The sequence below is a fragment of the Salvelinus alpinus genome, chromosome 25, assembly GCF_045679555.1.
Source record: "Salvelinus alpinus chromosome 25, SLU_Salpinus.1, whole genome shotgun sequence".
NCBI classification, from domain to species: domain Eukaryota; kingdom Metazoa; phylum Chordata; class Actinopteri; order Salmoniformes; family Salmonidae; genus Salvelinus; species Salvelinus alpinus.
In genome coordinates, this window is record NC_092110.1 from 25,593,978 (window position 1) to 25,609,614 (window position 15,637).

General features: G+C 42.2%; 1 protein-coding gene across 4 annotated transcripts in view; it reads left to right on the forward strand.

Annotated features, from left to right (window-relative positions):
- LOC139553732 (connector enhancer of kinase suppressor of ras 3-like) overlaps window positions 1-15,637 on the forward strand; it is a 72,628-nt gene that overhangs the window by 47,377 nt on the left and 9,614 nt on the right. For 3 of the 4 annotated variants that reach the window (XM_071366343.1, XM_071366342.1, XM_071366344.1), the window contains 4 exons: window positions 4,457-4,719; window positions 7,874-7,911; window positions 9,584-9,626; window positions 14,930-14,983. In XM_071366343.1, the coding sequence (XP_071222444.1) occupies window positions 4,457-4,719; window positions 7,874-7,911; window positions 9,584-9,626; window positions 14,930-14,983 (398 nt within the window). Of the gene's footprint in view, window positions 1-4,456; window positions 6,630-7,873; window positions 7,912-9,583; window positions 9,627-14,929; window positions 14,984-15,637 lie in introns of those variants that run through there. The other variant, XM_071366345.1, reaches the window with a different exon arrangement.

Consider the following 15,637-nt stretch of genomic DNA (forward strand, 5'->3'; position numbering starts at 1 on the left):
TTAGAGCGTTGGACTAGTTAACTGTAAGGTTGCAAGATTGAATCCCCGAGCTGACGAGGTAAAAATCTGTCGTTCTGCCCCTGAACAAGGCAGTTAACCCACCGTTACTAGGCCGTCTTTGAAAATAAGAATGTGTTCTTAATTGACTTGCCTAGTTAAATAAAGGTGTACAAAAATACTGATTTCCGATTGTTATGAAAACTTGAAATCGGCCCTAATTAATCGGCCATTCCGATTAATCAGTCGACCTCTAATTGCTACCTTGTAGAGGTGGACCTGGTCCCTTCAGTCTATTGTGCGCTAGCTCAAAAACCCAACGTTAGCACAAATTACAGCATTACAAATCTTCTCCGAAATGTGAGAATTATCTTTCTATCTGTAGTATGGTATATCTTTTAAATTTCTCGCGGTAGGAATATCGTAAAAGTAGGATCAATGGCTCATTCGAGAGAAGACAACCTACTGCGTTATGACACCGGCCAGTATTGAAATCTGACATGTATGATAGAAGTTTTTGTAATCTAAAAGTTGTATTCCTATTAACTTCCAGTATAGTGAGAGCGACTTTATCAGTGCTACGTCAAACCGGACAGATTTCTGCCTGCTTGAACAGCAATATCTCAGATACGCATGAAAACATGAATTGACCCAGGGAATCGATAGAATATCGCTCAGATGCACAAAAACAATATAAACATTCAAAATGGGTGAACCGTTCCTTTAACTAAAGGGAAAAACTCTAGAAAGTTGAAGTTCAATCTCGTGCTTCTGATATTTTATTTTGTGCTGCAGTCCTGGAGGAGCTGCGTGCTTAGAGGGAGCATTGCCCGTGACATTATTTCAGCCACTTATACTGAACAAAAATATAAATGCAACATGCAACAATTTCAACTATTTTACTGAGTTACAGTTCATATAAGGAAATCAGTGAATTTAAATAAATAAATTAGGCCCTAATCTATGGATTTCATATGACAGGGCAGGGGTGCAGCCATGGGTGGGCATAGGCCCACCCGCTTGGGAGCAAGGCCCAACTGCAGATTTAGTGGCCTGATATTGTCCCCAGCACAAGGTTCACCTGTGTAATGATCATGCTGTTTAATCAGCTTCTTGAAATGCTCACTAACGGTCATGTAAACTAATTTGTGCTCAACATTTGAGAGAAATAAGCTTTTTGTGCATATGGAACATTTCTGGGATCATTTATTTCAACTCATGAAACATGGGACCAACACTTAACACTTAGCATTTATATTTTTGTTCAGTATAGATAACTAGCAAGTTAAACTTAAGGGTCGCCCTAACTCATAGTACTTTGTTTTTCAAGCAGGAAAAAAAAGATTAAACGCCTAAGAAATATCTTGTAGCGTTTTGCTCAGCATCAAATACATTTTGTGCTTAAGTTGCACTTCTGCACTCAGATGATAATTCACGAATGGGCATTCTATCAAAAGACAGCCATCTGATGTGTAGCTACTTTTCTCGGTGTAGCCAGCCTACTTTTCTCCGGTAAAATGCAAGATTAACTTTAAGCAAAACATTAGGAAATGTAGCTGGTTACATTCTTTCAATGATAAACATTACAAAATATGATGGTAAGCTCATTTACTTGTGTGGCTGCTAGCCAAATAGTGTTGCACTTCTGTTGTCATCTGATGGCAATTAAGCTATTTTCTGCAGAATGTGTTGCACTAATGTATTTTCTGTGAAGGAAGACTATAGTTACACGTCCCTGATCACTCTATTGATGAAAAAAAAAAACAGACTTTCAATATAAAACATGACCCCTGTCAATACACAGCTGGACTCACCTGCTCCCACTTTCTCCCATTGTGCGATTTACAAAAACACGTGTTCTGGGGAGCTACGGTAAGCTTCATAATGTAAAAGAATGTGACAGGTGAAATGAAGAGCGCAATCTGCTTTATCTCCTAACGTATTGCACAAGTTGACTGCAGGTATTTATATAAAGTAGCTTCAAATATTACAATTTATAGAAGTTTAGGAGGTTATTGAAAAGCCATCATGTGGCTATTTCCATATATCCTGGTATATAAGGTAAAAGAACATTATTTTTTATTTATTTTTTATTTCACCTTTATTTTACCAGGTAGGCTAGTTGAGAACAAGTTCTCATTTGCAACTGCGACCTGGCCAAGATAAAGCATAGCAGTGTGAACAGACAACAACACAGAGTTACACATGGAGTAAACAATAAACAAGTCAATAACATGGTAGAAAAAAAAGAGAATCTATATACAATGTGTGCAAAAGGCATGAGGAGGTAGGCAATAAATCTAATAATTACAATTTATCAGATTAACACGAGTGATAAATCATCAGATGATCATGTGCAAGTAGAGATACTGGTGTGCAAAAGAGCAGAAAAGTAAATAAATAAAAGCAGTATGGGGGTGAGGTAGGTAAATTGGGTGGGCTATATACCGATGGACTATGTACAGCTGCAGCGATCGGTTAGCTGCTCGGATAGCAGATGTTTAAAGTTGTTAAGGGAGATAAAAGTCTCCAACTTCAGAGATTTTTGCAATTCGTTCCAGTCGCAGGCAGCAGAGAACTGGAAGGAAAGGCATCCAAATTAGGTTTTGGCTTTAGGGATGATCAGTGAGATACACCTGCTGGAGCGCGTGCTACGGGTGGGTGTAGCCATCGTGACCAGTGAACTGAGATAAGGCGGCACTTTACCTAGCATAGCCTTGTAGATGACCTGGAGCCAGTGGGTCTGACGACGAACATGTAGCGAGGGCCAGCCGACTAGGGCATACAGGTCCCAGTGGTGGGTCGTATAAGGTGCTTTAGTAACAAAACGGATGGCACTGTGATAAACTGCATCCAGTTTGCTGAGTAGAGTATTGGAAGCTATTTTGTAGATGACATCGCCGAAGTCGAGGATCGGTAGGATAGTCAGTTTTACTAGGGTAAGTTTGGCGGCGTGAGTGGAGGAGGCTTTGTTGCGAAATAGAAAGCCGACTCTAGATTTGATTTTGGATTGGAGATGTTTGATATGAGTCTGGAAGGAGAGTTTGCAGTCTAGCCAGACACCTAGGTACTTATAGATGTCCACATATTCTAGGTCGGAGCCGTCCAGGGTGGAGATGCTAGTCGGGCGTGCGGGTGCAGGCAGCGAACGGTTGAAAAGCATGCATTTGGTTTTACTAGCGTTTAAGAGCAGTTGGAGGCCACGGAAGGAGTGTTGTATGGCATTGAAGCTCGTTTGGAGGTTAGATAGCACAGTGTCCAAGGAAGGGCCAGAAGTATACAGAATGGTGTCGTCTGCGTAGAGGTGGATCAGGGAATCGCCCGCAGCAAGAGCAACATCATTGATATATACAGAGAAAAGAGTCGGCCCGAGAATTGAACCCTGTGGTACCCCCATAGAGACTGCCAGAGGACCGGACAACATGCCCTCCGATTTGACACACTGAACTCTGTCTGCAAAGTAGTTGGTGAACCAGGCAAGGCAGTCATTAGAAAAACCGAGGCTACTGAGTCTGCCGATAAGAATATGGTGATTGACAGAGTCGAAAGCCTTGGCCAGGTCGATGATGACGGCTGCACAGTACTGTCTTTTATCGATGCCGGTTATGATATCGTTTAGTACCTTGAGCGTGGCTGAGGTGCACCCGTGACCGGCTCGGAAACCGGATTGCACAGCGGAGAAGGTACGGTGGGGATTCGAGATGGTCAGTGATCTGTTTGTTGACTTGGCTTTCGAAGACCTTAGATAGGCAGGGCAGGATGGATATAGGTCTGTAACAGTTTGGGTCCAGGGTGTCTCCCCCTTTGAAGAGGGGGATGACCGCGGCAGCTTTCCAATCCTTGGAGATCTCAGATGATACGAAGGAGAGGTTGAACAGGCTGGTGATAGGGGGTGCGACAATGGCGGCGGACAGTTTCAGAAATAGGGGGTCCAGATTGTCAAGCCCAGCTGATTTGTATGGGTCCAGGTTTTCCAGCTCTTTCAGAACAACAAAAGCAGTTCCCATTTTAAAATAACAGTTCTGTTCCGGAACAGTATAGATCACTTTTGTTCCCGCTTCTGATCCTCGTTCTTTTCTGTTTTTTTAAACCCCTGATTTACACCAAGAAGATCGGTTCTTCATCCCCTGGAGAGGACAGACAGTTGTGAATGCACAGACAGAGCTATCAAACAGTCTCTCACTGCTGGAAACCCAATTACACTGCAATGGTAGAGGAGTGGGAGAATGATTTAATTGGCCTAGATGCCTGTGCAATGCTCTGTCCTTGCATGGCCAACACATGTTGTAGAGATCAATTGTACTCCTCATTTTATTTAACAGTGCTTCTCTTAATATATTTTAGGCCTACTGAAGATATGCCTTAAAATCAACAACCTATTCTCAGTAATGTGTGTTTTTACATTACTTTCTAATCAATTGTACTAAAGATGTGTATTTCCCTCCACGCTCCCCTCCAGGCGAGGATCTACTGTACAGATACCTGAGTAATGAGCGGATCCCCACCATCGCTGAGGAGGTCACATCAGTGGCGCCGCCCTACAGGCCAGTGGGGGAACGGCAGCTGGTCCGAGGGGTGGACCACATCCGGGGCAGCCGCTACTTTGCCAACCAGGACCTCCACCACAGCGCCACCATCCCCTACCAGGACCATGACCTGGACAGCAAAAAGACCCCCATAGCCCCCGCCTCCAAACGCCCCCCGGCAGAGCCCTCGCTACTGGTCAGTTGGATCACACGGCTTAAGCTATTGACTCACTGATGATGGGCTTCCTGTTCCTGTCTTTGTCCTCCTCAGTGCCTTTTTGTCCTCTGACTGTTTGCAGTGGGCTCTCCTTCTCTCTCACTTTCTCCCTGCCTTCCCGGTGTTACTACTACTGTACTGCTCTACAACCAAACTGCTTTAGTAGTTAACTCACTGCATTATAATACATCTCCTAACCAATCCTAGTCCCCTACTGACTACCAACCAATCCCAGTCCCCTACCAACTACCAACCAATCCCATCTCAGCCACACAATCAGATAAATATAGGAATATTTAGTGCGCTGGCTGCCACACCCAGTACATGCATGAGAACAATAATATTTGGAGCTAGACGTTTTACCAAAAGGAAATGTCTATCTGTCTACAAATGGACAAGAGGAATGTTTTGGGACATATCAGCCATGTATCTTCATGGGAACTTTTTTTAAATATTTGTTTTTACTTACAGTGCATTCGGAAAGTTTTCAGACCCCTTGTCATTTTCCCAAAAATTTTACGTTACAGCCTTATTTTAAAATTGATTTGTTTTTTCCTCAATCTACACATAATACCCCATAATGACCAAGCATAAAAAGGTGTTGACATTTTTGCAACAGAAACAACACTAAAATAACATAAGTATTCAGACCCTTTCTCAGTACTTTGTTGAAGCACCCTTGACAGCGATTACAGCCTCGAGTCTTCTTGGGTATGACGCTACAAGCTTGGCACACTTGTATTTGGGGAGTTTCTCCCATTCTTCTCTGCAGATCCTCTCAAGCTTCGTCAGGTTGGCTGGAGAGAGTTGCTGGACAGCTATTTTCAGGTCTCTCCAGAGATGTTAGATCGGGTTCAAGTCCGGGCTCTGGCTGGGCCACTCAAGGACATTCAGAGACTTGTCCCGAAGCCACTCCTATGTTGTCTTGGCTGTATGCTTAGGGTCGTTGTCCTGTTAGGTGAACCTTCATCCCAGTCTGAGGTCCTGAGTGCTCTAGAGCAGATTTTTGTTAAGGACCTCTCTGTACTTTACTCCGTTCATCTTTCCCTCGATCCTGACTAGTCTCCCAGTCCCCGACGCTGAAAGAAATCCCCACAGCATGATGCTGCCACCTGTGCTTCACCGTAAGGATGGTGACAGGTTTCTTCCAGATGTGACGCTTGCCATTCAGGGAAAATAGTTCAATCTTGGTTTCATCATAAGAGAATCTTGTCAAGGGGTCTGTATACTTTCCGAATGCACTGTATCTTTGAGATACAATCAAACACTTTTGCAGGGAGTATTAGATTTGAATTCCAACGGTGTGTTTTTATTTGAGATACAAAGAAAAGAGTTTCCAGGTTTCTATTGTACTTGTATATCTACTGTGTATTTCTTTACATGTCAGGCCCTTGTTACCATTCAGTTAAACTACATACTGCCAATGGTGGCCTTTTTAAAAGCTATGCATATAGGAACTCTACTGTCACAGATTGATGCTGCATGGCGGGTGACAAAATACTGTTTCAACATCACCAGCAATTATTTTCTCTGGGTTCAAGGCTATGCACTCTTCTCTGTACAGTCCCATGTCCTGCCTTGTTCTGGAGGCTGTAGACACACTGCTCTGTGATCACCCTGCTCAAAGGATGCGCACAGCTGCTTGTCTACAATCAGCCTTGGGAACAAAGATGTGTAGGTTAGGCCTTTGGAGTCACTGGCCAGGCAGTCTTCTGTAATCAGCACAGATAGCTTAGTGAGACTCTATGGAAAGCTTATAACAAGCGTAACAACACCAGAGTTTAACTGACAGTATTATTCAATACCACGAGATGTCAAATGTAACAAACACAATTGTACCTTTTTTGTAACATTTTGATAGTATATTATTAAAGGTCCAGTTGATTCCATTTCTCATTTGTTTTGTCTTTATTTAATTTATTTTTACTGAAGAACTAGATTAAACATATTGTTATAGGTTGGTGATCTGTCAAATCTCCACACTAACCATTTGCATGAAAGGTGTTAGAATTGATACTTTCAGTGGCTATTCACCCTCGAGGGGACCTTCAGGGGCTTAAAGCTGTTATGATCTGGCCTAATTTGCTTTGACCTTTGAGAATGAACTCTACTTCTGTTTTTTTGAAGCATGTGGCGAAACTGGATAGTCAAGTTAAAGTTACCTTGTCTCTCTCTGCTGGCCATGCTTCTGCAACTGCCTTATTTCAAACTTAAATGGACCCTACGTTCTAATTAGGGAGAGTGAAGCATATGTCTTATTGTACTGTCAAGATATCTTGCTTAAAATATACTCTTTTAACCTCTGTACGCCTTTTCACCTACATCTGAATTGCACTCGGGACTCATTTTGTTATTTTCTTTGTTACATTTTATCAAAAAAGCTGGCAGACCAATTTGGCTTTTGAAAATCATAATACTAGACAAGAAGAACAACATTGACTTTGTCATATTTGTACATTAATCTCACTACTTTCTCCACCTCTACCTTTTCCCTGCATGATTATACCGGTTGTCTGGGTGCCCTCTGTCTCTGTTTGTTTTAGTCTCTCTTCCTTCTAACCATCTGTGCCCTGCCCTAGCCTGCCTAGCTATGGCAACCTGCGGTCCTTAACTAATCTGCATGTTTGTGGTGGGGGGAGAATACAGACTGCTCTTTGCTTCTCCCTGCACTGTTTGCTCACTTCTAACAAAAGCCACAGCCATGCATTATGTTCATGTGAAAAGGGAAAGATGTTATGTATGTTAACAGATTTGTATGTATTTCTTTTCACCATTTTCTTCGCAGGAGAAAATGTTGGTGTGTTGAATGACATGCTCTATTTTTCTTTTTTACATGTTAAGCCTTGGAGGCGAATCAGCGATTTGTCCAACTTAACACATTAGTAAATCAAAACTTCTAAATTAGCCACATAGATAGATGTATGTTCTTAAAACATTAAGGATTTTTAAGTGACTGTAGAGCAGGTCTTGCCTCCAATGCCTTTCAACGATCTGGGCAAGACAGACTAGTGTAGTCTCTAACCCACAAGAACAGAAGATGCAGAGAAAGTGACTCAGAAGGCCACTAACTGTTGACCAGTGCTGTCTGGGTAGTGAATGAGTTAACTTCGTTCTTTGTGTCCGTCACTCACAGGTGTCTGACAGGCGCTCCAGCAGTGGCTTCCCCAACAGGTGGGTGGTCACATTACGTCACTCATCTGACTCATAGTCAACCATAACACTCATAACAACCCATTCTCAATTGCTTGTGTGTTGTACTGTAAGCATTTGAAGTATGAGGTCAGATAGGACAAATACCCCTGATATTTGGCGACATCTGACTGGAGCCCCCAGTCAGTCAGGGAGTAGTCGCATGTTTTTAACCAAGCCAGGGGTGGGTGCTCTGAACCGGATTTTAACGACAAATGAAAAAAAGTACGTGCTAGAAAACTAACCTCAGCCTCATGGTGTCAGAGGACCAGACAAGAAGACCAACAGACTACTGGGATACGACATGCTAGACCACAGACAGGTAGTGTTACATCCTCAAGGCATGACTTTCTTTGAATGATTAAGACCCAGAAGGAACAGGCCAGATCCTTCTGTGTGGAAATGGAGGACTCTGAATGAGGATACTTCTTATTTTAGAGATTTGGGTTTAATCTTTGAAGACATCACCAATCATATCGGATTCCCCTTATTGAAATTAAATTAACCTTACTTCGGTGACTTCCTACAAGAGGAGTCATAAATGATGACCGTGTTATAACAAAACATGATTTTCCAAACAAACTATAAATACTGTAGCTGCTCCAACCTACTGACTGACGATGGTGGAAGGAACAATCACCCCGTCTGTTTGGTAGAGCCTCCGTGGCCTCTCATTGGGCCTGAGGGGGTGTGACTGCACTCATTAACACTGGGATTGATGACTAATCCCAACACACTCGCACAACCCAAACTGCTATTTAAAGACCCCCTCATTCTCTGCATGTTTGTCACACTCATGATGAGTGCCCACATATTAAGTCCCTTATCCATCCTAATTGCACAGATTTCAGATCACACTGTTACACGATACAGTAGGCAATTGAGTGATTATTTGCATGTAACAGCAGAAATACTTGATTATGAATATTCAATATGTTTAGGACACTCAAGTATCTAGCTAATCCACTTACACACAAGTGAATTATTTTCAGCAGCCCTTTCTAAAAAATCAGAGGCGGGCACATCCACAGACGTATTAGCTGAAGGACTGATGATCATAAATCTCACCATGTCTCAGCCATCTTAAACCAACCTTCTGAGACCATCGAACAAGTTTTGAATTTACTGACACTGGGAGGAAAGATGTAAGGAATCATCAGACAGGGAAAAAAACGCTTAAGACTTCATAAACTGAAATTGCAGGGCCAGGTCTGTAGCTTGCTGGCGTAAATGTATGTATTTTGAGCATTGGGCGATAGCTATCTGTGTTCCATACTTCTGTGGCTCTTTGCCTGATAGATCCCCACTGTCCTTCTGACACAGAGAGAAAAAAAACCTGGCCACAATACCCATTTTGTCAGAGCAAATTGTATAAGAAAGTTAACTGAAATGGAGGCTAGATAAAGACAGTAAGTGCCTATGTATGAGCCAAGGATGCGCTAAGTATGTGTTGGTGATTTTCAACTTCCTGTATGAGTCATCCCAAACCAAAATGGTATAGTAAGTGTATGTGGTATGTTGAGGTTGATGCAAGGGGTAGAATGAGTGGTTTGGACAAGTGAATATTACCAATGTGCCCACTGACTAATTGTCATTAGTCTAGATTCTATGCTAGATGCTTTGTTTCTAATCTTGCCTCCTCTCTTCTCACCAGATACAGCCAACCTCATATTCGATCCTGGTCCTTCTCCCAAGCGGTAAGGACATGTCTGACCCCTGAGCCTTAAAATAATCTGTTTTTTGTCCATGAACTCTATCTCCACCCCACTGGTTCAGAGTGGCTCCTGGTCTCCATCTCCACATCCCAATCCCCCATGATCCTGTTAATGGTGATGAGAAGCCCTGGAGTACTCCTGTGATGAATGAAGCACACATACTTAGCATTGATTTCACAATTCAATGAACAGTGATAGATTTATAACTCTGCCATACCCTATCAATTAAAGGGTCGTTTTTGGAGGAGAAGAGTGAGTGTGAGAAAATCAACCACAGATTAACAAGAGACCTGGTACACACTCTAAACCATTATCCATATCCTTCATGGTCTTCATAATCGTGGCCATTTCATTGCCAGTCTAATATCAGTTAAGATCCTCCAGAATGGCCACTTTCATGGTTAGCTATTATCAGCAGCGGAACATAACCAACTGTTATGTCTCAAAATGAGCCGTTGTCGAAATTGACCTGCCACTGATTGGTTATGACAGATCTAAGTATTGGATTACCTGGCTGGGGGGAGTATCGTAATATTCAGCGGCCAAGCCTCTGCATGGGTCCAGTATTTCACAAGTTATCCATCTGGATTTCGCCTATCTGATTGGTCCATTCTATTTCTATACATTTAATCCTATCATTGACTTGATTGGGGACTCTCGTTCTAGTCATTCTATTTCTATGTATTTAATCCTATCTGATAGGTGAAATCCAGATGGATAACTTTTGAAATATTGGGCCCTGGCGATCACTTCCCTGCCTCCTCCCTTCCTGTCATATCCAAGAGAGCCATAGTTAATATCAATCCCTAAATCACACAGAACAGACATACACATCCAGTGGGGTCTGATATATGACCACAGGGGGCCTAGTGACAAGGGAACGTATCACTAGTGCACTGCAGGTGCATGCTGTCCTGGACTTATTTAACACAAGACCTAAATGTCAAGGGAGGAGGCGGGGTGGGGGGTGCTGTGTAAGCCACAGGACGGGAGGGGGAGGTGCTGTGTAAGTCATACATTACATTTTTCCCCCTCTGAATATTTTCAGAAGGAGTGGGGGATCATCATTGCTCATCAAATTATGGACCACTGCAACACTCAGAGTTAACTCAATTTGTCCACTGTGTTCCCTGCGGAATTAGTGCCACAATGCCAGGCAACTGGGCAATTACCTATAACAGGGTCTTACAGCGCAGTGGGGCCTTTGCCAATCTCTTGTAGTCACAGCACACTGAGCAGTGTAAAGAACCTGATACCATCTCCAGCCCTGCAGCCCGGGGCCCAAGCCCAGCATGAGAGACCCCGGGTAAAGAAGAGACACTGTCTGCCAGTGAAAGCCCCTTGCTCCGGAGCAGGGCTCGGGGAATATTAAGTGCCGTGACAATTCTCAGAATGGAACATGACGGGAGATTTAGCCCACAATGCTGTGACAAATCTACATTCCCAGGAAGGCTATTGGACTCTGACATGAGTGGCGGAGGGCTATCTTAATTTCCCCCACTGTGGTTTTTTATGTTACAAAACATGTTCAGTGCTAAATCATTCTAATGCCACATGCTAAGACTTTTGTTCTAGAAAGAATGAGAACAGTACCAGCAATCTTTTCCATTTGAAAAGCCATGGCCCAGTTCATTTTAACTTGGTGATGACAATGGTGTTGCTTGATATGGGAGGGTGGGAGAGACAGAGGAAGGGAGGGAGAGAACCTCCATAATGGTATATTTTGTGAAATGTATTCAATAGTAATGGCTTTAGTAGAATGTAATACCAGCATGATTATGGTAAGTGTAATTGTTTGCACAGACTGTGGGTATACTGTATATGGTCCAAAGCAAAGAGTGTGACAATTCAATGAATGTCAAGTCAACAGGATGATGTATTATACACAAGTGTAGCCTGCTATGTCCCTATATTATGCCCGTCACTATATGGGCACAAAGGGGCATGAAATGAGCCCCATGAGAGTTGAGGTCAGGGGGGACACGAGGAGGAGGGTAACCTCTATATAATAGTTGTCCTCTCCAGGAATGTCTGGTTTGCCACTAGTGTCCCAGCACAGGGAGAACCCACCTCATTCAATCCTCGGAGCAGATAGCAGCTTCCATCCACCAACATTACAGCCCCAGTCAGAGCACTAGATCTGCTCACGCATGCAGACAATGTTATGGCTACGGCTCCCCACAGGGAGAGAATAGTTTTGATTTTCCCTTATATTTCCTCCCAGAAAACCATAAGTGGACCAAGAGGGAACTCTCTGCCTGTGATCTAGTATTTTATTATCTGTTGCTGAAGCAGCAGCTACTCTTCCTGAGGTCCACATAAAACATGACATAATACATAAACAGGCAAGAACAGCTCAAGGACTGAACTACACAAAAAAATTTATAAGAACTATTTTTCTAAAAAGGTCCTACGGACAGTTACATGCATACATACAGTGAGCTCCAAAAGTATTGGGACAGTGACCACCCATATGTTGGGGAATGGGCTCTGTACGCCATAGAAATTATTGGTAAATAATGTATTGTCGCATTTTGGAGTCACTTTTATAGTAAATAGGAATAGAAAATATTTCTAAAGACTTCTACAATAATGTGGATGCCTCCATGATTACGGATAATCCTGAATAAATCCTAAATAATGAGCGAGAAAGTTAGACACACAAATCATACCCCAAGACATGCTAACCTGTCACCATTACAATAACGGGAGGTTAGCATTTTTTTGGAGGCATGATATTTCTGCGTCTAACTTTCTCATAATCTACGATTCCTTCAGGATTATCCGTAATCATGGAGGCATCCACATTATTGTAGAAGTGTTTAGATTATTTTTTTCAATAAAAATGACACCGCCACATCATTCATTACCAAATTCAGCTGAGGTCTAGAACTTAGGGAATGATTTGTACCAAATGCAATGCTTTTAGTTGTAGATATGTTCAGTGGTAGTTTATTACTAACCACCCATTCCAAAACTGATTGCAACTCTTTGTTTAGGGTTGCAATGATTTCACTAGCTGTGGTTGCTGACGTGTATAATGTTGAATCATCAGCGTACATAGACACAGGCTTTGCTTAGTGCTAGTGGTCGATCATTAGTACAAAAATTGAGAACAGTAGAGGGCCAAGAGAGCTGCCTTACGGAATACCACACTTTACATGATTTACTTTAGAGTAGCTTCCATTAAAGAAGACCCTCTGTGTTCTATTGGATAGATAGCTCTCAACCCAATATATATCAGAGGATGTAAAGCCAAAACACATACGTTTTTACAATAACCGATTATGGTCAATAATATCAAAGGCTGCACGGAAGTCTAACAATACAGCTCCCGCAATCTTCTGATGATCTGACACATTTCTTTCCTTTTTCCTAAGGCACCTCCGTTATGGTATATTTTATGAAATTCATTCAGTAATGATGGCTTTGATAGACTGTAATATCCGCATGATTATGGCAAGTGTACTTGTAATTGTTTTCACAGACTGTTGATATATATGGGCTAGAGCAAGAGTTTGACAATTCAATGAAAGTCAAGTCAACAGGTTTGGCGTATTATACACAAGTGTAGGCGGTCTTTACACATTTGATGCGCTGGCTAGAGGGACATCTAGTGGTTACTGGGTGGTGGCGCACACACTAACTCAAGTGGAAGAATTCTGAATCACTGATACTTTATGTTAAAACTGCATTATTATAGGCCGATATGATCTTTACACAAACACGGGGTTTGGTTAAACAATTTAACTAGTCAATACATCATAGAAAGACACACATTTTAGTAAATGGCTAGGCATAAAAAGGTTCACTGAACCCGGGATTAGTGCAGTCAGTGTTTTGCTTGGCACTTGAACATAACAAATCCTACCAATTAGGCCTACACCGTAGTTTTGTGATGTTGTATTCAGTTCCAACCATGGCAGTTATTGGTCCTATTCGGGATTCTTGGGAGGTCCCCCTACCCTATTGAAGATGGTTAGGTTAGGGTTTAGGGTAGGGAAGTCCCATGGATCCCCCAGATGGCACTAACCAGCAGTGATTGAGTGTGGAAGCATTTGGCCCCTCTTGACCTCTGATGTGGTTATGCTGCTCTCTAGAGCTGGTTACATAGTTTCTGTAATCTGATAACCGGTGCAGTTAGTTCATCTGTTTAGCTGTGGTTAGTGGATCCATAGAGTGAAGTTCATAGACCTTGCGTAAAGCTGCAGCTGTGGTAACAGTGAGGCATCATTCAGTTTAGCTCATGGTCATCGGTTGGCTAACAACCGGAAACATGTTGCTGACTGAGATGCAAGTGTGTTGAGCTAAACTGAGGGAGAAGTGAATGCTGGGTAGGTTTCCTTTCTGTGGTATGTGTCATTTGGTGAGGACCAGCCTTACGATGCAGTTAGTTTAACTGAAGCAGGACTCTGAAGTGTATATCTCTTAACCTGGTTTGAAAGCAACAGGTACTGATTAGTAAAACAATTATCATCTTGATATCATTTATGTTGTATTATTAATGTAGGAATGGGATTTTTGAGCTGCCAGTGCTTAAATAGTTTTCAATTCATACATCTTACTGAATTGGATGCATTTACTATGGATCTATTATGACTATGGATCTGGAATGAGTGTATCCTTAGTTCACATGCTTTTATCACTGGCAAGGTACCTTTTGGTTTGTGTGGCTATGGGGTCTGTTAGGGTCCCACCATCGAAACCTTCAGTTATTCTCTGTTTGGAGCCCAGTTCCCTTGAGGGAGTATCCTATGAGGAAGTTGGTCAATAATGTCAATGCAAAGAAAACTGTGTTTCTGCCTGTGACAATGTCGGTTTCCATGTTTGGTTTGAAGATATTTTGCTGTAGTGAAAAGGACTGACTACACTTTTTTTTTTGTTCTTTAGCAGACACTTTTATCCAAAGCGACTTACAGGAGCAATTAGGGTTAGGTGCCTTGCTCAAGGGCACATTGACAGATTTTTCACCTAGTCTGCTCAGGGATTTGAACCAGCAACCGCTAGGCTACCTGCTGACACAATCATGTGAAAATTGACCTATGGGGGCAAAATGCAACTTAGTGTACATGCTTTAAATGGATACCTACTCATCCATGATGAGGCAGTTCCCCCTTTTTTTCTGAATCCAGAGAGAACAAGTTGACGTTTTTGACATTTTTAGTATTGCACTCTGTCTATTGATTTAAAATGGAGGGTAAATAATGTTTTTTTTCTTGTTGCATCCAACCACACGGCATGAGTATTTTAAGGTCTGTGAATAAACTTAAAAGGTCTCTCTGCAGGCTGCCTTCCCTATATCTCTGGCTCCCTCCATGGCAGCTGATGACTACAACCCTGTAAGTACTGGAGATTATCTATAATTCCTTTCTCATATGATGTCATCATTAAATATATAAATTTAACTTTATACACTGAACAAAATATCAAAGCAACATGTAAAGTGTTGATCCCATGTTTCAAGAGCTGAAATAAAAGATTGCAGAAATTTTCCATACACACAAAAAGCTTATTTCTCTCATTGTGCACAAATTTGTTTACTTCCCTGTTAGTGAGTATTTCTCCTTTGCCAAGATAATCCATCCAGGTGTGGCATATCAAGAAGCTGATTAAACCGCATGATCATTACACATTTTTTACGCAGTTTTGTCAAACAACACAATGCCACAGACGTTTTGAGGGAGCGTGCAATTGGCATGCTGTTTATTTCTCTACCGTAAGCTGCCTCCAACGTGGTTTTAGAGAATTTGGCAGTAGGTCCAACCAGACTCCCTACCACAGACCACGTATGGCGTTGTGTGGGTGATCGGTTTGCTGATGTCAACGTTGTGAACAGAGTGCCCCATGGTGGGCAAGCATAATCTATGGGCTACGAACACAATTGCATTTTATCGATGGCAATTTGAATGCACAGAAATACCGTGACAAGATCGAGGCCCATAGTTTTTTAAAAGATATTTGTGACCAACAGATGCATATCTGTATTCCCAGTC